General features: G+C 38.6%; 1 protein-coding gene across 1 annotated transcript in view; it reads right to left on the bottom strand.

The window, feature by feature from the left end:
- Nucleotides 1–25,133, bottom strand: part of LOC117968157 (collagen alpha-1(XXIII) chain-like) — a 50,699-nt gene that overhangs the window by 13,255 nt on the left and 12,311 nt on the right. The window contains exons 2-17 of the mRNA XM_058996710.1: nt 21,989–22,015; nt 18,871–18,897; nt 18,713–18,739; nt 14,921–14,992; nt 14,271–14,378; nt 10,049–10,075; nt 8,717–8,779; nt 8,558–8,611; nt 7,881–7,925; nt 7,291–7,326; nt 7,083–7,160; nt 6,477–6,500; nt 4,096–4,149; nt 3,867–3,911; nt 3,004–3,093; nt 1,876–1,938 (exon numbers count right to left, since the gene is read on the bottom strand). Coding sequence (XP_058852693.1) covers nt 1,876–1,938; nt 3,004–3,093; nt 3,867–3,911; nt 4,096–4,149; nt 6,477–6,500; nt 7,083–7,160; nt 7,291–7,326; nt 7,881–7,925; nt 8,558–8,611; nt 8,717–8,779; nt 10,049–10,075; nt 14,271–14,378; nt 14,921–14,992; nt 18,713–18,739; nt 18,871–18,897; nt 21,989–22,003 — 828 coding nt within the window. The 5' untranslated portion in view covers nt 22,004–22,015. The remainder of the gene's footprint in view (nt 1–1,875; nt 1,939–3,003; nt 3,094–3,866; nt 3,912–4,095; nt 4,150–6,476; nt 6,501–7,082; nt 7,161–7,290; nt 7,327–7,880; nt 7,926–8,557; nt 8,612–8,716; nt 8,780–10,048; nt 10,076–14,270; nt 14,379–14,920; nt 14,993–18,712; nt 18,740–18,870; nt 18,898–21,988; nt 22,016–25,133) is intronic.

Raw genomic sequence — 25,133 nt, 5'->3', positions numbered from 1 at the left:
GAGCTAAGGAAGAATGCAGTAAACATCCATATATAAGCAACAGTAGTTTAAATATTGTCTTTCAGAGATGATCTTTTCTATTTCATTTATTTTGATACTGAAGCTATTCATAAATAAGTTAGTATTCCTCAATTTAGTTGCATATTACTCTCTTGTTGTATTCTCTAATGGTTAACTTGACATATGTATTTTGCTCAAATAACTCAAGATATTTAAGTACATAGGTGATAATATTTGTAATGTTGGATTTATACAACACACTGGAAATGAAGGCTCAGGTTATTTGAATATGAACGGAATGAAAAAAACAAAGCAAGATTTATACTGTATAGAGAGCAAGCTGCTTCTGAACAAAATAAATCTATACTGTACTGTTATCAGTAGAAAAAATATTAAAAGAAAAAACACAAGTTTAATAAAGCAAATGTTTGATTTACATCAAAAACATTAAGAACCCTGTCCTGACCTTACAAAAGACTCCAGTACCGATTAGTGTCAAAGTTATCTTGTCTTTCGTAATAACAAATAAAAAGTGATCTTTGACATAGACAGAGACTCTGATTAAATCCCAATCCACATTGCTTCTTACAAGCTCAACATTAAATGACATTGTAAATAAAACAATGAAAGTAGTAAAGTTATTAAAAGTTAATTAAATATAATACTATTTCGAATTCAACACCTCCGCCTGTGAGAAGCCCCTGCTTGCAGGAACCGAGGTTCGCCACATTGGTGTCAGCAGTGGGATGCACGTACCCCGGCATGCACTTGGAAGCCTCTAGCCTGGTCAGCAAGTCCGAAGACGGACTTGAGGCTGACAGGAGGGAGTGTAGCGTGCACGGGGGTAGGGGTCAGGGCTGGTAGGTGAAGCAATTTAAAACATAAAGACATAAGCTCAATATCTGCACATGCACAGATATTAATCAACTAAAGAGTTGATCGCAGATTAGGGTTTTTTTTTTCAATTTAAATCATGCAGAATTTTTGTTTTCTTTCTGTTTTGGCATTGTAGGATTAAAATCCAAAGTAGCCAACGCGTGGGAAATTACACGAGTCGTCACAAACGTTATCACGTGGAGATAGTTGGAGAGAACAGAAAATGGAGGGTTATGAACAGAAGGGAAAACTCAAATCTAGTTCGGGGTATAAATTAGGCTTGGAAGGAAAAATCATTAGAAAAAGAAAGGGTGTTCTGTTTCATCTGCAAGCAAAGTTTTTCGTGCAAGGGGAGTGCGAGTAGTTTGCAGTCACCCCACGTTACCATTTGAATTGCTCATCCTATTACTATAAAGTAGGTATTAGCAGATTAAGAAGCAGAACACTGTATTTCCTGTTTGTGGCACCAATCCCTGAACAGTAGAGTTAATATAACAATGTATTGGAATCTGTGCATTTTAAAAGATCCTGTAACATACGTAAACTGTGTTTTTTTTCGTATTATTATTATTGGTTTTGTTTTATTCTTTGAATATAATATAATGTAAAAAAGGAAGGTTGTTCAAAGAGCTCATAACTAAGTGTTACTTATGTTTGCACAAAAGACAAAAGAAAATCCAATTCTCAGTTCTTGTGCATTATATTTTGCTATTAAACTCTTTCATGGATTGACATTGTTCTGTGAAAATGTATTACATTTACTCAAATACAAAAAATAAAAATGCTTTTTAAAAAGACCAAATTCCCATTGGGCTTGCTTTTTTAATTTTTTTAAGATTCTACTGATTTCTTAATATTACTATGCAGGACAGCCGCTATAAAAATTACCTGTATTAATCAACTAATGCCCATAAATGAACCGATTTTGAATCGAGTGACAGACCTAATATATTAAAATAAAACATTATATACATTGCAAAAATAAATGTTCACACTTACAATATGGTCTTCCAAGCTAGATGGGCAAGGTTCTCCCTTCTCTCCTTTCTGACCATCAATACCCTTAAACAAGAACAACTGATAAGTGCCCTGCTAACTACAATAGACGCACACCCTTAAAGTGTAATATTCTGAAGCAGTGCAGTACGTACCTGATAAACACAAACTCACTGAAGCAGAGTCATCAGGTTGTAAGGTTGTTAATAAATGCCTTTACATGTCTGACCTTGGTATTAAGCATTTGAAGTCCAATAGCTACACTTTGTAGTAGTTGGATACCTTTCCATTTCTTCTACTTTCAGATACACACACAGTAACACATTACTTTGAGAAAATTGTGAACTAAAACCAAAATTGGGTGGATGTAGAAAATAAATCTTCAAAATAAATGACTATTTTACCTAGTACTAATGGCACGGGACAAAATCAAGGGTATTTTAAGACAACCAGAACGGCATTATGTACATTGGGATAATTACAATTCTAATTTGAAAATAATATTTTGACAGCCTGTAATGGATGTTGTGTTTTTGTTATGTTGCTGTGTACTGAGCACTTCACTAAATGCTGTTTTATTCCTTAATAGTGGCACAAGAAAACACAGACTAGATTTACATGACTGCATTTTTTTTTTTACAAAGTTCTAAATCATGATTTTCAGAAAGGAAATCTAAGGTGTAAAATGACATTAGGCTGATTTTGTCATTTCTTCATTAGCCATTACTGGATGACAGCAAGAACATCATAACAGAAATAAGAGACTTTTTTAACATTAGGGTTTTAATATCAAAACGTGAACTGCCTATTAAAAGTATCATCACTTTTGGGAAGTCTGTTAATTGCATTGTTCTTGCCCTCAGCAAGAGATCAAAAAGACTGCGGTTCTTAGGTGAAATGTCTCTATGACATTCTGCAGGATCATTAGTGAACAGTGATGGAAAGCATGCACTTGCTGAAAATACAAAGCTGACTCACACCTCCTCATCCTATTGCCAGGTTTCCTGTCCCTCTCAGGCAATGAAAAAAAAAACTCTACAATGAAGCGCTTGCCGGGTAAAATGTATTGACAGGAGAAAAAGTTTCACGAGGTGGAATACACTAAAGCACCCCTGCCTCTGCTCCACTTACCGCAGGCCCGGACAAGCCCATCTCCCCCTTCTCTCCTCTCTGACCAGCAAACCCCGGGATCCCATCCTCTCCTTTCTCACCTTTAGGACCCTAGGACACAGTTCACTTCATTTAAAAGGTGTACAAGGGGCTGAGAACTGGAAGTGAGCATGGCTTTTTAAATCACTGCGCAAACTGTAAAGAAAAGTCACTGGTTGATTTCCAGAGACATTTACAAAACGATTAAAATGACACTTGTGTACACTACAAAGGCATCCTGTAACTGTCTAGTGGGTACTTTACATTGCTAGAATTACTGAATGTTTTTCTGTCGTAGCAATAAAGAAAACAAGGAGATGAAAATGTAACGGCTGCCAGTCACGCTGGTGTGGGGTAGCCTACACTCTTTGGAGAGGGTAACTAGAATAGTATGCAGAATTAGATGACATTTTATGATTTTTAACTATCCAAATGAATTTTTCGCTAAATAAAAAAAAAAAAAGCGAACTGAAGTCAAGTGGGCCTCACAGGAAGGACACTGTAGTGGGTTTGCTTCCACTGCGTTCTGCAAAATATTCCTAACTAACAGGAAGACGGGGGAGCATTGCTGGAGGGGGTGAAGGCAATTCAAATACAAGGTTTTACTGCAACAGCTCCACAACAAGCTTCCAAAAGAGATGTGGCAGTTTAATAATGATTGTGCAGAACATCTCTGAAACATTTCATAAATCAGACATTACTTCAAATTCACCTCAATGCGATTTAAAGAAGCAACTTAAATTTAAAACAAGCAACTCTTCAGAAAGCATGCAATCCAAACTACGGCATACAGGACTTTTACAACAGCACTGTAAGTGGTTTAATTTCAATGTGTATATAATTACCTTTTCTCCATCCACTCCAGCTGTACCTGGTAATCCCAATTCACCCTGTGTCACAAAATAATAGAAAATGACTGTTCAACACATTTCAATAGCTTATAATGCATATCCAAAAAGAATACTGTCCCAACAAAGAAAAGACACAGTGAAATATAGTGCTTTATAATACAAATAGTGCCTAAAAATAAGTGCTACTGCCTATTATGAGGCATCACAATGACATTAAGCTTACCTTGGGTCCCGCATCTCCCTTGGGACCGGGGGGGCCAGGGGGACCAGCGGGGCCCTGAAACACAACACAAGGACAGGTTACAGTTATTGTACATTAATGCGGCACCACAACACCTGTGTAAACATGGTCTACTTGACTGCTGCTCTATCCGTCTTATTGTTTATAAACTGTGTAATTTTAAGACCCTGCTCTGACCATTCCCTTGTCGTTACTGACCAAACTTCAGTGTCTTCACAAAGATTCTCAAACTGGGGTCTGCAGAAAATACAGTGACGTTATCTTTTATAAAACACATATTTAATAGACGAATTGTATGACACTTTAAATAGTCTGTGCTACAGTGATCGCTCCGTGTACCTCTGACTGCGATGCAAAAACAAAAGATAAGCAAATGAACTGTTCTGTGGTTTAGGCCTGGCAACCACAGCTCCAGCCTGCATTTAAGGAAAAATATGCGTCAGAAACCTAGAATTGCAACCACCCCGAGAGAATAACTGCGAGGAATGCACAGAGACAGTGCAGATCTGCTCTAGTAATGCCAAACGCAGCTCAAGCCTCCTCTCCCCTCCTGCAGCATGAAGCAATTATTAAGATTCAGCCTCTCCCCTGATGAGATCAAAAAAGTAGAGAAACCCAGGGATTGCTGGCTCCTGTAATCTCACCTAACTGACACTAATCAACAGCAGCCCCACTGACAGCATTAGAGACCGGGAAAGAGGCCACAAAGCTGGGAGTCATGTTTATCAGTGTACAAGAAGTCAAGCAGACCAATGTTTACACAGGTGCCTTCATCAGCGTACTAATGCCTCATCAGGAAAATGATGAAGGCACGGGACAAAATGTGTGTCTACTTGACTTCGGGGTTGATTTGATCAGCCTGTGCCCTGCCTGGATGAGGCGCAGAAGTGGTTGTCATGAGATTGTGGTGGACTCAATCCAGTGCTGTGAACTGCTCTTAAATAATCCAGCTGTGGCACAGTGTAGCAGGCAATAGCTCGATCAAATCAAGACTTAAGTTTTACCTTTCAATGGATTGTTTTGAAGTTGTGTTTTTTGATTGATATCCAGTAAGGCTAAATCAAATAATGATCAAATAAAGAAGAAAGAAAATCCACCAGCAATACAACACTAGTGAGAAATAACTCAGTCCTTTAAATGAGCCTTTTGAGCTATATCTCTCTGGGTTCTGTCACAGAAAGAAACACACTGCACACCCATGTTAGTAAACAATATACAAAATGTTATGCCATGCATTTACTGTATTTTCTTATTAGAAATCAGCTGTACGCTAAAGTCATTCATGGTAATTATTTTTCTTGTGAATCACTACTACAGTATTGTAAAAATCCATTTTAACGTAAAATCTGTTTTATATTTTGTTGATCTATTAAAGCAGGACACATACTTACTAAATAAATATTTTTAAAGAGACAGTTAAAATATTTAAATACATATTTCAATAACATTTGCCTTACCAAAAAAAACAAACAAAAAAAAACACAATATTAATGTTTAGCTACAGGTCAAATTCCAAACAAAAAATATACCACAACACTTATTTATTAAAATTGATGTTTAACTAATCAATCGCTCGTAGTTAGTTAAAACATATATAATAATAGATGGGCTTCAGTGAGTTACAGGAAAATAATTCCATCTAGGGTTTCTATGATGTCATAAATTATGAGTCCCTAGGTCGAGTAATTTATAAACCGTCACAGAACCCTGAGATGGAATTGTTTTCCTGTAACTCAAGAGGCCCATCTATTATTTTTTTTATAATACATGGATACCCTTGTGATGCTCATATTAAAAAAGACGAGGTTCAGCAGTGCAGTTTTTTTTTTTTTGTTGTTTTTTTTTAAACTTAGTGTTTCAGTGCTGTACAGACGTTCTATGTCGTTATCTGTTAGTGCGTTAGCTTTATTTGGATGCTTGCCTTTACCTTGTTTTAATTTCCCGTTCCTCTCCAGTTTCACTGAGATATGAATGTACCAGCTTTACATCATTTTTTTAACGCATTCTCATTTTGTTGATCATTAGTGAACTGTACTGTATGTTGTCGAGTGATTGAAAACTAGACATTTTGTGTTTGAATTGAAAGTGATGGTCTCGAGGAGTCGAATGGGTCAAAGTTCAAGTATATTTTCCTCTAGACGAATTATCACATTTTGACGTCACTACCGTGGTATTATGCCTTCATCCATGTATTTTATATATATATAGTTTTTTTAATAAAATATTTTATAGCAGGGGATGTAAAATAAAAATAGCGTTTCACCAGAATAATTTGACTTTGTGGTCAGTTTAGTACACAGCTTCACCGGGGTAGCAAGTAAACTTTCACTGCACAGCACACAGCATGCTCTCTCCTTCATTACCATGACACTGATAGTCTGGATAGCCTGTTTTAATGATAAACACAATATTAGAGAGATATATGTATGTCAGAGGCTGTTACCCGCCTCAGCTTTGTAAAGTTGAGTAGGTGGGAGATTTATTTCTGTCCTCTCCTCAATGTTGGTCTGTATCTACTGTGCTGTATAGAGCCCCCTTTGTCCTGTTTCATTAAAACACTGTGGAGAACAATACCTGTGACCAACATGGAAGAGCAGGCTGCTCTGTTGAGTTCTACCATCTTCAGAGTTTAAGAAAACACAATGAGCAATGAAATCAGCTACTGTGCCCAGGTCTTCATTTCTGAGAGGTGAGAGTTCATGCAGAGATGTACAGACACAGTACAACTCCAACATCCCAACATCTTCCATCAGTTACAAGCTAATGCTTCACTGCCAGACTGTATATAACTTTATATAACTTTTTCTGTTTGCATTTTGCCATGTCAAAATCTTCAGGCTGAATTCCAGAAACCTGAAGCACTCCTAGCTGTAAAATGGCAAACAGATAACCCTGGGGATTGCATTTCATTAGCCCAGAATGGTTCAATTCGAACCCTACAATAATATGTTCCTCTGAAGACTATTTACCTGAAGGGCTTCATGTATTCTTCCATCGTAGTCTATGATCTCAGTTGCTCCTTGATGACCCTTCTGACCAGGTAGACCCTTTAAAAAATATAACAAAATACAGAAATATAAAAGATTGGTACTTTAGAACAGAATGACCAACACATGAAAAAACTCTGGATATCTGAAAGAGTTTTTCTCATTCCAGTTTACATTAATTAATACTTACCCTGGGACCAGCTGGCCCATCATTTCCTGGTTCACCCTAAAAACACAACACAACAATATAAATTAAACTAAATCAAAAAGCCTTGAAAGTTTTTAAAAACAGAAACAGATGGGGGTACAGGAATTGTCAGTTTGAACCTTTTTAATCTAAAGTGCTGTTATTCAAATAATGGATTAATATCTGAAACGATAAACAAACAGTAAGAGATAATTGATGTAGATTTTGAAGCAGCTTCAAGTGTATTATTATTTTTTTTTAATTACATTTTTTCCCTGGTCTCCTGACCTTTAATAGATCATCTAAAGTATCTTTATATTACTAAGCACCAACACCCTTGTGTGCAGTGTGCTGCCTGCAAAACAAAAGGAAACCTGATCCAAAGTGGCACACCACAATGGTGCCGGCTCTTACTGCTATATGGACACTATGGGAGGCAATTAGGAATGAGTATCGGTTCCTGAACTCCTGTAAACTCTGATTCCCAATGATTGTAAACATCATAAATAGGCAAGGGAACAGTAAACTACATGAAGCTCTTTCAATTATTAGCTAGTCCTTTAAGAAAAGAAAGAAACCATCATGGGTATTACCTTTAGCCCAGGAAATCCAGGAATTCCAGGCGCTCCCATCTCCCCCTGCAATGACCAGAAAATGGTTGCACCCAATTTTTCTTCCAGTCTATAAAACCATCTTACATTTTCAACAATAAGTGACAGTATAACTAATGAAACAGTTTAGAGTCGTTTACTGAAAAAGATTTCAAATACGTCTTTTGGTTGTCTTAAACATCTCTTTATAGGCAAGTTTGAATTAGCTGGCTGGTCTTCCATGCTATAGCGCATTGATATATGGTGGATTGTATGTATATTATTAGAACTGGTTTGACTCTTTGACACCATCTGAAAAGCTCTGCCAGTTTGTAACTTCACGCGTGGCGATTGGATAGAGCGTGGCACCGTGCTGATCACAGGGAGCAGTTTAACAGTACAAAGGGGAGGCAGCTACGTGAGTACGGGCCCTTACGCTGATACAGTGAGACGCTGGTTTTTTTTTGGCAGGTGAGCACCATGGGAGCTGAAGCAATGGAGCCAGCACTACCACCCAGAGCATCTACACTGCCACATCACCTCAACCCATACGCACACCTTATTGTTGTATTATTTTGGGAATCTTCTTGTTTGGGACCTTTTTTATAAATATACTTTCCTTGTGGACATTTTATTATTACAGCACCACTCACATCCTGACACATCTAAATTAAACTAACCATGATCCCTTGAGGCCCAGGCTTGCCCACGTCACCCATGTCTCCTTTATCTCCCTGATAACACATTAAAGAAAGCGTTACTGAACTGATTAACTGTGCTCACCAGTGTTTTTGGGGCAGTGAAAGCTAGTGTGGTGGAAGTGGGCTCAGGTAAGTTACCTTAGTTCCTGACAATCCATCGATTCCTCTTTCACCTTGGAAACCGTTAATACCCTTCTCTCCCTGAAAAACACAACAGAAGATCAATTAAACACCTCAACATTCCCAGCAGTTAAAGAATAAGTAGCATGCCAATTGTTTTTCCCTATATACAGTTGCAGTCAAAAGTTTACAATCCCCAATGGAAATTTATAATTTCCAGAAATTTCTCAAAAACAAAGAATTGTAGGAAAAATCTTTTGTACCAAAAGTGGTTCCCAGTTCCTGGCTTTCAACTTCCTTTGAGCTTGTCTGAAGAATCATAAGTTCGTAAGTACCAGGACTGAACAGCCTTCCTCATTCTATTCAAATCATGTGACAATGTGACCTTTCAACTGCTATTCCTAACTGGCATCAACACACATTCTATTGGTTTGCTTGTAGTTGGCAAGCAAAGGTAAAACCTGAATCGATTCGGAGTATTCTCGCATTCCAGATTGTTTGCAGAAATGTTCTCTCTCCTGGAAGCCATTATAAAGGCAATTAAAAAACAAACATACAGAACCAATAATAAGCATAATATAAACTCAGACCTGGCTTCTGTCAGCGCAGTGCTAGACTTCCAGCATTACATCACCGTGTTGGGGCAATGCAGACAAATCTGGTGCAGGTCACTTCACCAACAATGTCTGCGTGCAACCAGTCACATGAGATTTCTTTGCTGAAGAACTTCTGACAAATACACACATAAAAGACTCCAAAAATCAGACGACGACAAAAAAAATAACATAGCTCATCTGGCTCAGAGGGGAGCAGATCAAACAAAACCACATGGGGGAATTTTAACAGGCATGGCATCACCAGGGGAGCAGGGCAGCCTGTTTCCTACTCTCTGATAGTGTGTTTGGGAAAGAATCAGCCTTCAGTCACATAACCCTTCTGTCATGCATACTGGATAAGGAGCTGATGAAAGGGCTGCCAGTGAAAATCTGAGCAAGAGGCTCCATGTGTAGAACTGGCATTCTGAAATGGTTTACCACGGACACAGCTCACAGACCAAACAGGAGCCCCGTGCCCTGCTGTGAAGTGGTTTACCACAGACATGGCTCACAGACCAAACAGGAGCCCCCGTGCCCTGCTGTGAAATGGTTTACCACGGACACAGCTCACAGACCAAACAGGAGCCCCCATGCCCGCTCTGAAATGGTTTACCACGGACATGGCTCACAGACCAAACAGGAGCCCCCATGCCCGCTCTGAAATGGTTTACCACGGACACAGCTCACAGACCAAAACAGGAGCCCCCGTGGATACCCCTGCTCCGAAACGGTTCTAACATTGCTTGTTACTAACCTTCTGTCCAGGAGCACCATCTTCCCCCTGGGAAAAAAAAAAACCAAAACCCACAGAGGGGCCCACGTTACTTCAAGTTCCAAGACTACGCTCAGATTCCTCTTCAAGCAGTTTGAAGTGATCTAAAACACACTGTAATAAATACTGCACACTTATAAGAAAAAACATAACCAGCTTGTTGAATTTCATGAAGCTATATTATTCATATTCCAATCATACAGCCATGGCCCAAAGTGTTGCAGCACCCTATAAAATTAACTGATTTTGCTTCACAAAGTCGAATGAAATGTGCTGAATAATGTTATGTTAACATATTGAATTAATACCGCTTTGAATTTTAGGATATATTGAACAAAAAACTGACAAATTAAAAATGTGAGATTTCAAAAACCAACATGAAATACTTTACTACTATTGTGGCTTGTGGTAGACATTTGCAATATTGTTTTGTAGTTGATTTTATTTCATGATGTTAAATAAGATTTATATATTTATATATATATATATATATAAAATGCCTCAATCCTAAAATTCTAGGTGATGCAGAACTTTTGCCCATAGCTGTAGATGTATGTATTCTTAACTAGATTACTGCTAGCTGAATACTCTGGACTATGACAGTAGAACTATTGCAGCTTTGTAGCACCCTTTAACATGTTTTAATGTTTTACAAACTGTTCTCAAAGAGGTTGATGCCCTGTTGAAAGTGTCAGCTCTGTGAGGGATTCTTGTAAAATGTTCTGTTAAAGACAATCTTCAATTTGGGAAAACCATGGTCTAAAATGCACAGAAGGCTAAACTCCAGGAATGATGTTCTAAACAGACACCAAGGTATTCTATTTACTATGCTTGTGGGACAGAGCTGTTTAAAAGGATGCTTGGGGTTGGTAGGACGTCGCTTATCTCGACTAATGGATTCTCCTTCTTGTTTAGATGTATTTATTTGATTTTGTGTTCCAGTCAGCACATCTGGCAGACTTTTTGAAAGTTTAAAAGCACCTCTGTGGCCTCAACAGAATCATATCTAAGTACAGTTCATCAGGTATACCCAAGCGTAACTATTAACCTGTCCCCCTGCAACAATCTAGTTGAAATGTCCAAATAATAAAATGTTTTTTCACTTTGCTACATAACATACAATGGCGGCACATTGTACAGGTAAGCATTGTATCTGTTAGCATTATAAAGCCCACAGAGGCGTGGTAAAACATGAAAAAACATGGCAAACTATAATAATAAATAATAATTTATTTCTTAGCAGACGCCCTTATCCAGGGCGACTTACAAGATATCACATTATTTTATACATACAATTACCCATTTATACAGTTGGGTTTTTACTGGAGCAATCTAGGTAAAGTACCTTGCTCAAGGGTACAGCAGCAGTGTCCCCACCGGGGATTGAACCCATGACCCTCCGGTCAAGAGTCCAGAGCCCTAACCACTACTCCACACTGCTGCCCTACTATGGTAAATGCATAGTATAACCATGGGAAAAGCCTAGGAAAACTGCAGAATTACTGTGCACATTTAGCGTGGGAAACTTTTATAAGGGCAGTACCATTAAAAAATAGGTTGCTGTGTCCTTGTTTCACAGCGTTCGGAAAAGAACCTCAAGCAAGCTAATTGGTGTCAATTACACTGTAGTGCCACCAGATGTCAGTGTTCTACAAGGGAAATGAACAGCATTTTAATGTATCTTGTCAATTTTTGACATTTCATTTATTTTGTTTCTCTGAGCATTTCTAAATGAAGCACTGTGTTTTATAGTTTTGGATGCATGTACTGCAAGTATTAAAACAGGTCATAGTAACACAGAAATCTAGTTATTTAGAGATCATAATTCCCACCTACTCTCCCATCAGGGTAGCAGTAACTGAAAATACTGACAAGCACCACATTGTATGTTTTGCAGAATATTCTCTGTGCTGTGGTGACTTACACTTCACAGGGAGAGAAATGTGTGTGCAATCCATCTCCGAGCACAATGAGATGTTGGGAATGCAGTGAATTATCCTTGGTCTATTCCCCAAGGCCCTATATCACGATCATACAAGCCCAGCTATTGCTGGTTTCTTTCCGATCAGATTAATTGGAAAACAGTTGTGTATTGGTCTCCTATGTAACATTAAATTAGAAATGGGAATTAAGACAGAAACATGACAATGGTAGAGATTAAATTGATATGGGGTTGGCACAGTTACCCAATAGGACATTTGGCATTAAAGTAATTGTAGCTAACTAAACAATTCTATAAATCTTACCCGTTTTCAACTTCCATTAACTACATAGGTCTCAAATGTACAGTTTCGAAAGAAACACATGCTATAGCAAACATGTATTTTCATTTTAAAGCACACATCTGGTACTACACTAGGTTAAATAGTTTTCAGTTAGCTGGCCTTGCCGTCCTGGAAGTCTGGTACTGCTTTACTTGCTTGGTCATTTCACCCCAGCAATGTCTTCTGGGTTAAAGCTTGTTACTTGTTTGAAAGCATATCAGGGGAAGCAGCTGATTGGTTATCAACAGGAAAGAAGCCAGGTGAAATGACCTAGGAAGTTTATCAGTCTAGAAACTGTTAGGATCAGTGAAGGCGACTGCCCAGCCTGACTTGGGTATTGGTTTTCCTTTGGGTTCGAGACTCTGGTTTTTGTTAAAACTTTTATTTTGCTCTGTGAGCAGTTTCTGTTAAAAACATTGTATTCATTTTTGTGTAATAATACGGCACCGCAGTGTGCTTTTTCACCCGAGTACCTGTCTGTGTGGTATCTGTTTCTGGCCTGACGTCACCACCCTCGGCTACCCTGTCACAACATGACACCTGGTAAGTTGAAGAAATCTCTGTTTGCAAGCCTTGGAGTGTGAAATTGTCCCCAGCCTTTCAGAACCTTTTCTAGTCAGTAACCAACCAGCTGCTTCCCTTTGTGACTGACATGCTTTACAGCCAGTAAGATGCTTGGCCCTGAAGACAATGCTGGGGCAAATGACCTAGGAAGTGCAAGCCTAACATATTTCATAGAAGGCAAGTCAAATGAGAACTTTTTAACCTAGTTTAGTACCAGGTGTTTAAAACGAATGTTCTCAAGTGTTTGAGATGTTATATGTTTCTTTCGAAACTGCACATTTGAGACCTGTTTAGTGAATGGAAGTAGAAGATTTATGAACATATTTTGTATCATTTAAACAGGAATGTATTGGGAAAAGAATGTATTGGGGAAAAGAATAGAAAGTATGAAGTGCCTTTAAAGGCAACTCAACTCACTTCTCAATACAAGACTGAATTCAAGGGGTTTCTAATGAACCGCAGTATTGTGCTGTAGGCTGTTTCACTGCATGACTATGATGTGCCAGAATTTAAGGAGAAGCGATTCAAGCTCATGCTAGTAACTACGTTTACCAGCAGCTAGCCAGATTGTTTTTAAAATAGGAAAAAAACAAACAGATGATACGAAACCAAAATACGTTAAGGTCCCAGCGATGGTAGAGCCCTAGTTATCAAAACCATATGAAATTCTGAATTGCGTTCATCTATTTATTGGGATGACAAAAGCCGCAGCACACTGGTGTGCACAGCGATCTGCTTTAATTGTCCCAGTGAGTCAGAATCATAAAAACTGCCTGTGTCTCATCTATTCTGTGTCATTATCTGGCCTGTTTGTGTCTCATCTATTCCGTGTCACTACCTGGACCTTTTGAGAATTTGGAGGTCAAATCACAGCATAAGAGAAGGATTCTGAGGCATGCTCCCTTACGTTCATACAGCAAATAGATGAGTGCATAGAAATGTGTTGATATATAAGGTTGTAATCTTAACAACTCTGTAAGCGGGGCAGGGAATGGGAAGCTTCCTGGCTTTGAAGATGTCATTTAAAAAAAATCTTTCCAATGCAAGAAGCAGCAGGACCATAGAAGTACTACAAATAAATGACTGATTATTTGGCAAAAAGTCTTTCAACATCTGTATGCAATAAATAAGATGTCAGTAAAATAATTTTACTAGTTTACTTTTTAATACCACAAGCATTTCTATTTGGCTTCAAGGGGGAAGAAGGAGGTGTGTACCACGGGGCAAACAAACTGGACTGTCAGCAAGGTCTGCATTCTTTCTGATGGAGAGTGCACTAAACGATGAAAGGCTGTATTGACACCAAAGAATTCTAAAGCAGTGCACAATGGAACGTGATTCTGGAACACTGCATTTAAGACAAACAAGCCCCTCACCGGCTCTCCAGGAGGTCCGCGTGGTCCATCTTTGCCTGTATTCCCTGGAGGTCCCCTGGGTCCTGGAGGGCCAGGTGGCCCTGGGGGGCCGGCCTGCCCCTGATCCCCCTGACCACAAGAAGAGAGAGAAGATAATCAGACAAGGATCTCATGTATATGATCTAAACAGCGGCGTATCTAAATACAATCACTCGGACTCTCACGACATGCACTGTTAGAGATGCGGGGCCCTGTTCAAGTTGATATTAATGAAACTGCTAATTTCACAGTGCGTGCATATATTGAATCCATCAAAACTGACTTTAAATAAACATTCCCAAATAACTCACGAGTTAAAGCTTTTGGAATAGGGTCTGTTGTATTTCATAAGCGGACCCTATTGTACAGTATTATCTAAATCAGTGGTGCATTAAGATCTGCCACCATTTAGATCAGAGTCTGGTTGGAACAATGTCCTGGGCTGGTCAAGCCACAAGTGGGGATCGCTGATCATTAAAACAGGGTCCTCAGAAACACATTCAAGAAAGAAGAGGGTCTGTGAGCTGTTCAGTTTTAAAACACACATTTACAAGAGGCATGCACAAGACAGTTTCACAATGTGCAGAAAGAGAGCAGGAGAACAAGCAGACTCAGGTCACAGTCAGCGCTACCTTCAGAATCCTCCTTTGAAAGTTCGGCTGATCGCCGGAGAGGAATCCGTGATCGAAGCGTGGAAAGACCATCTAGCCAGGGAGTTGGTGCCAGGAGGCAGAGGAGAAGGAGGAGGAGGAGGAGGGTAGAGAGAAACAGGAACCAGGCAGTTACAATACAGTACAGAGGCTGGAGAAGAACAACGTCACCCCGGAGTAGAAATGGCTCAGTGTCAGGCCATGGAATGAGGTTAATAACAAAAGAAGAAAAGTCTGCCTCAGTATCATATTTGGTTGACATGTTTGTTGTTCATTTTGAATGCAGAAGATCAACTAAAACGTACAGCGACAGGAATAGAATACTGAATAACTCTGAATACAATGAGAATTATTAACGGACTGTTTACTGGTAACTACCAAACGGACAACAAAATCGTAATGCATTGATACACTGGTCTGAATTCACAAAAACCTACGGGATCATTAAGGACTATTCTGTTAAGGACTGTTTTTTTTATAAAGCTCCTTTTGAACAATAAAATCTAGTTTTCAGTTCATAAAACCCCTTTCAACTGTAATTCAGCAAGAGTCAATCTTTCCTATAGTCCTTCAATCCTTAATCAAACTTGAGTTGAAGCTTTGCGATACGTATTAACACGTATTATTCACCAAGATGAACAAATTACTTTAACTTGTCTATTTGACAGTATGCTTACTATCAACATCATGTTGAACTTCAGTGCTGCAGATGAACTAAATTTAGGCGGCAGTGAGATTGCAGTTGTTAGTAAAGTCTTGAGGGACAGTGGAGAAGCAGTCAGAGGACAGAGGTCTGACCCGGTTGTATCAAACGCTCCCACAAACCTTCACTGTAAGAATCTGATTACTGAGTAGTGCTGCAGCAGTTGAGCCAGGGTAGCCCTATGAACACAACACAGGACAGGGTGAGGCAATGCTATACATACAGCAGCACAGCCCTTACTCAAACAGGTACTGCAGCATTAATGGAATGAACAGCAGCGGTGTGCAGTACAGGCTCCTCAACATGAACCGAGTCATGCACAGTATGTGACTAAAACTTCAAACCTAAAAAACAATAGCTCCCTTGGTAATGAGTGAGGTATGGCATGTGGCCAGGCTTTCAGCATCTGTCTCTGTGTCTCTCCTGTTAATCAGCGGATACCCACACATGTAACAAACACTCCTGTTACAGTGCATCATAAATACATTAAAAATAAAGAATTATGTTCTGCTTTTGATCTGAATCGGACTAACTGAATTTATAATTTGTCGACAGAATGGCGATGCTGTAAATGTGACGGTACAAATTCAAACTATACAAATTCAAAACTGACATTAAAATGTACACACATTTAAAATTGATCAATAGTCCCTGTGGGTTTGCCAAGTAGGATTTCGTTGAAACGTTTGTCAGATTTTTTTAACAAAAGTAGACAAACTGGATCTGAATTTTTTCTTGCTGGGGTAACTACAAACACGCTACAGGCACACTGACGGGTAAAGTTTGCATTGATTTCAGTGTGGAGGTGACCTTGATTTCCACTTGCTACACTCACTATATATATAGCAAGTGTTTGGGGAAATGCTTGTCAGACATTGAAACTATCAAAGGTCAAGAACGGTTCTCAGATCATTATACCAGAAATGTTACATTTATGTCTGGAGTAAAATAACACTAATGGTTTTTAAAATAGCCCAAATTGGTTTTCTAATAAGACACTTCCCCTCTCGCAGCAGCTGGTCTGGGGCTCTCCCCACCCCACTATCAGGATACATTTTAAGTGTTAAGCTACAGGTATAATAACAGTGGGATTTGTAACATTGGTCCACAGACATGTTCTTTACAGTCCTGATTTTCTCCTATTGACAGCAATGCCACTCTCAGTATTAAGGCCACCATCGGCAGTCCTAATGATTAAACCTGGACTGCAGTCACAACAGGAGCCCCTCAAGGCTCTATACTTGGAACAACTATTTTTCTATCTATAATAATAATAATAATAATAATAATAATAATAATAATAATAATAATAATAATGTAGACCAGGTATCAGGCACTTCATTCTAGTCTGCAGTCGCCAATGACTGGAATGACTTTCAACAAAAGTTCAAATTAGAACCATTCATATCTGAGGTTGCTTTTAGCTGTAGGGTCGACTCATTGCAGACTGACATCTGTGCTGAGCTAGTATGTTTTATCATTGATTTTATGTTTTTTTTACTCCTTATTTATTGTTTGATGTTGTTTGCTGTGGTGGTGTGAGCCTTTTCCCAGGTAGTCATTGTAAATGCAAATTTGTTCTCAAATCACCTTATCTGGAGAATAAAGGTTTTGATTGGTTGAAATGCCCCCTATAGCAAGATGAACATGCTGTACACTACCCTCTGAAAACTTGGATGCATTGTGATGTAAATCATTGGCACATTTACTAAAACTCAAATTTGGAACAGTTTACATGAAAGAGCCTGAAATAAATAATAGCATTACAAATGGGCAAACTGTTGATTAAATCAGAGTGAATCACTTTTTTAAATATTCAAAACATATTTGTGGGTCCCTTAACAGCTTCTTTCATAGATTTTAAACATGTCCTAAACAAACATGGTTCTGTGTTCATCACATATACATGTCATATACTCCATACATTTCAGAGTTTAGCCAAAATAACACTTTCACAAAGCGTCTTTCTCGATGTACAGAAGTTTATTTAGGTAATGATTGTCTGAAGCTATCGATCACAAACGTGAAATACAATCAAATACATTTAAGATATATTTATTTTCTAACTATGGGAAGGAATCTTTTTACTGTTCAAACAAACTGTTAGCATGAGGTTAGAGGACAGAGATAGCCCCTGGCCCTGCAATGTGACTTTGAAACGAGACCAACACGTCTGAACCGGTTTAGCAGTAAATGTCTGAAAAAGTTTAGCAAGTTGATTGTTAATAAGAGTTTATTCAGCAAGCTCAGTGTGTCTTTCATTGTGCAGAATTCCAATGTGTCAGGCAATTCTCTTGCACGCCTTAGTTTATACTAGAAGCCACTACCATGCTGAAGATCTCTTCCATTCACTATAGGCTTCAAATATGTATTTTCATTTTAAAACAGGATATCTGATACTGCAAATGGTTACGGAAAGTGAAGACATGAGGGGAAGCAGCTGGTTGGTTACTTACTGGAAAGGCGGCCCTGGACTGTTGGGGACAATTTCATTCTCCAGGGGAAATAACCAGGGAAGTGCAAGACTGGGCTGAAAACAGGGATTGTCTCATACCAGACATCAGGTTTTAAAATGAAGATGCTAAAACCCTTTTGAGATGTATTCAGTGGAAGGATGTGCGTAGCTTACATGTTTAAATAGCTTTAGCTGCAATGGCTTTCATTCATAAACACTTACGACAGCTGTCTGTGGAGAGAGACTTCTTGTAAATCGAAACCAAATCAAATGTTACGACGAGTAAAGGAAATCTCCAGGAAGTCCCTGTCTAGTACCTTCACTTTCTCCAATAGGGTAGCGAGTGTTTAGAAAAGCACTCCTAAAGAATTCAGTTTAAGTGTTTGATGCAGGATCATTAAACAGTGCTCGACCAAGCTAGCTGCAAAGCACTGAGATAGGCGAAGCGATGCGAATGCATATGAAGGCACGGAAAGCCAGGCAGCTGTGTTGTAGCAATAAACTGACTGTGTAATACATTGTGTGTTCGGGAATGGAAAATACTTCACAAAACTCCATTTAAGCACATCATGAGTTACCAGAAGCAACACACATTTTTTGTTTGATCTGCACTTACCCTTGGACCAGCGTCCCCTTGGTCACCCTGCGGAAAAGCAAATCATCATTTAATATGCTTGATTTCTTTTCGGATGTATTAACCTCATTCTAGTGAAACAATAGTGAAAGCGGGACAGCTTTAAAAATGCATTTGTTTTCGTGGAACATGTTTCGTACCTTATCTCCTTTCGGTCCAGGGGGGCCCTGTTAAAAATAAAACAAGCAATTACTTCAGCTTTAGGGCACTGCTTGTGGACCTCCAAATGCACCAGGCTTAGTTCTATAGAGGAATTCCAGCTCTAATCCCTCGTACTGAACACTTTCCAAGCGGAGTGCTCTTACATTTCATCAATGTAATTCTCGCCTGTTCAGTTACTCATGCTTGTTTCCATCACTATATCCTTCATACTTTCACTCAACCATAAATTCCAGGGTAAAACTGTAACACAGATTGATACACTTCACCTTTTGAACAGTAGAAGTGTCACTTCTAAAGTAAAACCCTTCCTAAAGTAATGTTACTTATTAGAAGTAGAACATTTGTCAGATTTTTTTTTTTTTAGCGTGTTTTTAATAAAATTCAGATGTTAAATTGGAACATGCCTCTTTCTTTTTGCGAATGCATTTCGAACAGCAAAGAGATGCAACTAAGAGTGAACGTGACTTACTGTCAAGCTAACACTATTATTATTATTATTATTATTATTATTATGAAGTCAGTATGTTATTGACTAACACATATCTTCCTCCTGTTGATGCAAATGACTGTATAAAAAAAGTTGACTGTACACCTTTTCCCCCCCAAAGATTTGAAGGGATAAACACACCGTTTCCTGTCGACGCCTGCCCTATACATCCCAGTCCACTTTCAGTAACTGGCCAAACACACACCTGGGGCTTGAAGTTAGAGTTTCCAAAGTCAAAACTCTGAGGCGTGCATTTCAGATTGCAATAGAAAACAAAGCATGAACTGCCCATCTGTTATTGATAGCTCCCAGACACTGTCCTGAGAGAATCATTAGGCGGCTTTTTAAAGCAAGCGCAAATGGTTTGTTAATTGTGTCATTTTACACTCCTGTCACATTCATAAGGGTCCATCTGTCTTCAAGCACAATATTAACGGAACAGATTAAGCTTACAGTAATGAGAACCTTTGCCTCTTACTATTTGGGATACTTCGGATAAGGAGAACAGAAATTAACCATTTAGTGAAACAGAATGAAAAAAAAACAGACAAGAAACATTGCTAAAATAAACTGGTGTTTTGGAAAAAACCTATCCTTTGCCTCTTATTATCCATTTTGCACATCCATTGTCTACATAGACCTCCGATGTGCAGCTTTGAAAGAAACACATGTTATAGTACATGCCGCCTTCTCAGGTCATCCGTTACATTTGCACTTCCTGGGTTATTTGTGTGTCAGCCAATAGGGGAAGCAGCTGATTTGCTATTGACAGGGAAGAAGCCATTGATGAAGTGGGGACAATTTCACTCTCTAGGTTAAATTAGGCAGGAAGTGCAAGACAGTCTAAAAGCAAGCCTTGTAAACAAAGATTTCTTTAACCTTGTGTAGTACCAGCCATCATGTTTTTTAAATGAAAATACATGCTTGCTATAGCATGTGTTTCTTTCAAAACTGCACATTTGAAACCTATACAATGAATGCATGTGTACGTCACAGACATTGTATTAACTGTTTTGTTAGCTTCAATTACTTTAGGCAAAATGAAGCGAACCTGAAATTGTGGACTATCAAATGGTTTTGATTGCTAGCCTTTGAATATGCTGTGCTCCCTTCATATGTTTAAACTGATTCCTAATCAAAGACAAATGCTTTGAAAGCGAACACAGGTTTCTCATACTGTTAAAGCTTCCACCAGCTGTGCATTCGGTCTTTGCTTGTCAGTTATTTATATAGCCCGACAAACATCTCGACTGTTTTTTGTGTGTAATGGGCAGCTTAAAAGGATTGTTATGAGGAGATCTGGCCACAAGGAATCTGTATATATTTTGAAGCCAATCTGAAGTTGACAGATTGACTTGTTACATTTAAAACACATTCAGTGTTCTATTTATGTATGTTGGTTGAAACAAGCAAGATGGAAAGAACCTCACGCAGAGCCAAACGTTTCTTCAGGGTTTAACCGCAGTAGTAGCAGTCAAGTTAACGTGCTCCTTTAAAAGAATGGTTCACTTAACGATGCTCAGAAGGCTTGCAGGTGTGAGGAATCAGCACTACAGTACTTCAGCACTGCTTCGTACCAACACTACAGTATTTAGGTTAAACAGCTCTTTTTCTTGGCTTTCACAACTATTAGCATTCTTAGTGCAAATTAGAATGTGCAGCATTGGCCTTGTCTGCATATAAAAAACAAACCAAACTCAAAATCTTTCAAAATTGCAAGAAATCCCTTTGAACGTGGTGGGGCCAGGCAGACCACATGAATACCAACTAATATTTTACAACATCCGGACTCTCCCATTGTTCTCTATGGCGGTCAGTTGACCCATTATTACAGGTGCTGGAGTCCTGCTTACAAAGGGTGAACTGTTTCAGTGGACAGCAATCTTTCAGAAACACTTTAAAAAGCTGTAGTATTATTGTGATAATGGTATTTCTATGGTGTATTCTTCGGTAATAACGGAACTCCCTTGTGAATACATGAATACAGGAACTTTAAAACGTTGTAGTGTAATAGTGATAACTGCACTGCTCTGTGCTCCTTGGTAATAATGGAACTTGTTTATTGACTTGGGAGTTCCATTATTACCTCATAACATGCCACAGCCATGCCATTATCCTTTCACATATATGGAAACAGATGCATCTTATTGTCATTCTTCAAGATTAATCTCACAGTAGTTCACAGTAATGCAGCTTATTCATACACAAACATGGCCATTGGACATCGGGAACAGTTCAACAGAAATTGTCCATGCAAGACAAATAGGTGCGGTTCCATAAAGTGATGGTAACCATATATTCTGCTTCCTTACTAATTTTACAATGTGCAATGAAGGCTAGACCAGTGACAGAATGAAACTGAGGGGCAGCGGTAGCTTGGAGAGTAATGTTTTGTTCAATGAAAGAGTAAGCAGCTTCACATTTCATTTCGTTTGCAATCATTCTACGTGGTTCTTATTGCAATCACTCAGGTTCTGTGCTGTTTGTTGTTTTGACAGTTCACCGTTAAGGCGCGTTCCTCCGTATTCAGGAGTTCCTCTTCAGCTCTACTTGCCTGCAACACATTCTAATCTAAATCATAACAGAGAATTTCTATTGCTGATACCCACCGGCTTCCCATCCATACCAAGTGGACCCTAAAAAGAACAACAAACAACTTTGAATTGATAAAGAAAATAAAAGATAAAGATGCTGCTGTAATGAACTCATAGTAGACTAAGCGTGACAATTTTTACAGCAGCAGATTGATCTGAGAACAAGATGTTTTAGTACAAAGGACATGTTCATACAAAGAGATATTATCTCATTTTATTATTAAACGTTATTAAATATGGTTTACCAGAATAACCTGTCTAATCGGGCATCGCTGGGACTGGAGTTTACAGTGTGAGGGTTTACAGAAGTACTGTAAACCTAAAGTATAAATGACTAAATATTTGAACACTTTAAATAACTATTGCAATACATACAGTAGATGTACAGTCCAGGTGTATCCTGCAATTAAAGGATTGCAATGATTTCCTTTCTCCATTATGCAAACACGGGTTTTACTGCACTGTATTCATGAAACATACTTGATTATAAAAACTGCCAGACTGCACAGTCAAATTTCCATTGATTTTAGGCAAACGAGACGTATAATTGATGCCAGATTACGAAATAGACAGGTTCCCGGATTGTACAGGGTACCACACCATTCGTTTTAATAGGGATTTGGTCAGGAGCCACAATGATGTCTCTTATTGTATTACTTGTATTGTAACACTTGAAATGTATTTGCTTACGATTGTAAGTCGCCCTGGATAAGGGCGTCTGCTAATAAATAAATAATAATAATAATAATTATACAGGATACCGATTTAGAGATGGGCTGGATTAGACAGGTTTTACTGTAAATACAGTACATAATTCTGGCTATGAATGAATGGAAATCAATGCAGAATCTCCTCACACATTACAGTTAAAAGAAGTTAAAGAAACAGTGAAAGAAAAGGATTTGAAAAGAAGATCTTGAAGCTGTAAAGTGTGCTCACAGAAATGTACAAGGAGAGAACCCAAGACCTGAACGTCCAAGTCCACAAGCAAATCAAAGCTTTGAAACATATTCAACCTCAAATCTTTTTAAATAAATACAAATCTAGATGTTGACTTGTTTCAGTTGCTGCTGATTCACTTCTTAACTGTGGACTGCTGTGTCGTGTCCCCCCCCACTCCCCCGTCTGCGTTTTCATAGGCTGAGCTGCGCTGTGCATGGGAGCTTTTGTGATGTTTGTGAATGGCACTTGTCAAATAGGAGTACATACAAGTATTTGAGCTCATCCTGTATATATCATGGAGGTTCCACCAAATTTGAAATTGATTCCATTGTAACCCAATGTTGCACTGTGTCCAAATATCAAGTATTTATTTTGTGTTTTAGCATAATTTAATTACTTCCATCGTTATTTCTATAGTACACTCATTAAATCAGAAATGCTTTTTTAAAATGTAATACTGGCCATGACAAAGGAAAATTACCTTTAAATACAATCAAAATGCAAAACAGTGTATTGCCATCAAAGAACTGAACCTCAATCTCAACATTGCTGGGGGATGTTAAATAAATAAACCTAATTGCCGCTTCTTTAATCTAAATCAAAGATTGACCCCAGTTCAGAGAAATGTAATGAATATCTCACTGCCTCCATTCTGTAGATAAAGACTGGTGCTGACCTATAGACTGCAGACATCAATGTTTGACTTTCAGGTAAACTAGATCTATGGAAAGCCTAAAATCAAGTTCTTCATACCAGAAGCCTGATTGTGATACCCCACAAAACCACCACAAGTAAACATAATCACTGTTAAAGAAAAGCCACAAAGAGTTGTGACACTGAAGAAATCTTGTTAGAAAACATACTTTCCTTTTTAAAACAGATGGTCTTGCAATTAGAAAAATCTATTTGAATTGGTAACTTGGTACCAAACACGGGGTTCAATAAGCCCTTTATTTCCATCACCACAGGGATAGTTTGACAATACTTTATTATTATTATTATTATTATTATTATAATTATTCCTTTGAGGGTTATAAATATCACTTTCACCACAAACCTGAGATGCAATGAAATCTGGACGTTACTTTGATCTTTTGTTTTTTACAACGTCTGAGGCACATGCAATCTTAATATGCAATCTTAATAGAGGAGGCTTTTTAGGTCCAGAGGTTAAAGAAAAGGGCTTCTAACCAGGAGGTCCCCGGTTCAAATCCCACCTCAGCCACTGACTCATTGTGTGACCCTGAGCAAGTCACTTAACCTCCTTGTGCTCCGTCTTTCGGGTGAGATGTAATTGTAAGTGACTCTGCAGCTGATGCATAGTTCACACACCCTAGTCTCTGTAAGTCGCCTTGCATAAATGCGCCTGCTAAATAAACAAATAATAATAATAATAATACATAGGCCGCATGACAACTATAAACAACTAGGCTGTAAACTAGAAATAACTAGACCAGTACTAACATCAAACATACATATACATACGTGCTCAAATTTGTTGGTACCCCTCCACAAAAAATGAAGAATGCACAATTTTCTCTGAAATAACTTGAAACTGACAAAAGTCATTGGCATCCACACTTGTTTATTCCATATTTAATAGAAATCAGACCTTGCTTTTGATTTTTTATTCAACATAATATTGTAAATAAGAAAACAAATGAAAATGGCATGGACAAAAATGATGGGACCGCTAACCTAATATTTTGTTGCACAACCTTTAGAGGCAATCACTGCAATCAAACGTTTTCTGTAGCTCTCAATGAGACTTCTGCACCTGTTAACAGGTAGTTTGGCCCACTCTTCCTGAGCAAACTGCTCCAGCTGTCTCAGGTTTGATGGGTGCCTTCTCCAGACTGCAAGTTTCAGCTCTTTCCATAGATGTTCGATAGGATTCAGATCAGGACTCATAGAAGGCCACTTCAGAATAGTCCAATGTTTTGTTCTTATTCATTCTTGGGTGCTTTTAGCTGTGTGTTTTGGGTCATTATCCTGTTGGAGGACCCATGACCTGCGACTGAGACAGAGCTTTCTGACACTGGGCAGTACGTTTCGCTCCAGAATGCCTTGATAGTCTTGAGATTTCATTGTGCCCTGCACAGATTCAAGGCACCCTGTGTCAGGCGCAGCAAAGCAGCCCCAAAACATAACCGAGCCTCCTCCATGTTTCACTGTAGGTATGGTGTTCTTTTCTTTGAAAGCTTCATTTTTTCGTCTG

This window comes from Acipenser ruthenus, chromosome 23, assembly GCF_902713425.1.
Source record: "Acipenser ruthenus chromosome 23, fAciRut3.2 maternal haplotype, whole genome shotgun sequence".
Classification (NCBI taxonomy): domain Eukaryota; kingdom Metazoa; phylum Chordata; class Actinopteri; order Acipenseriformes; family Acipenseridae; genus Acipenser; species Acipenser ruthenus.
This window is presented reverse-complemented; position numbering and strand designations above follow the sequence as displayed.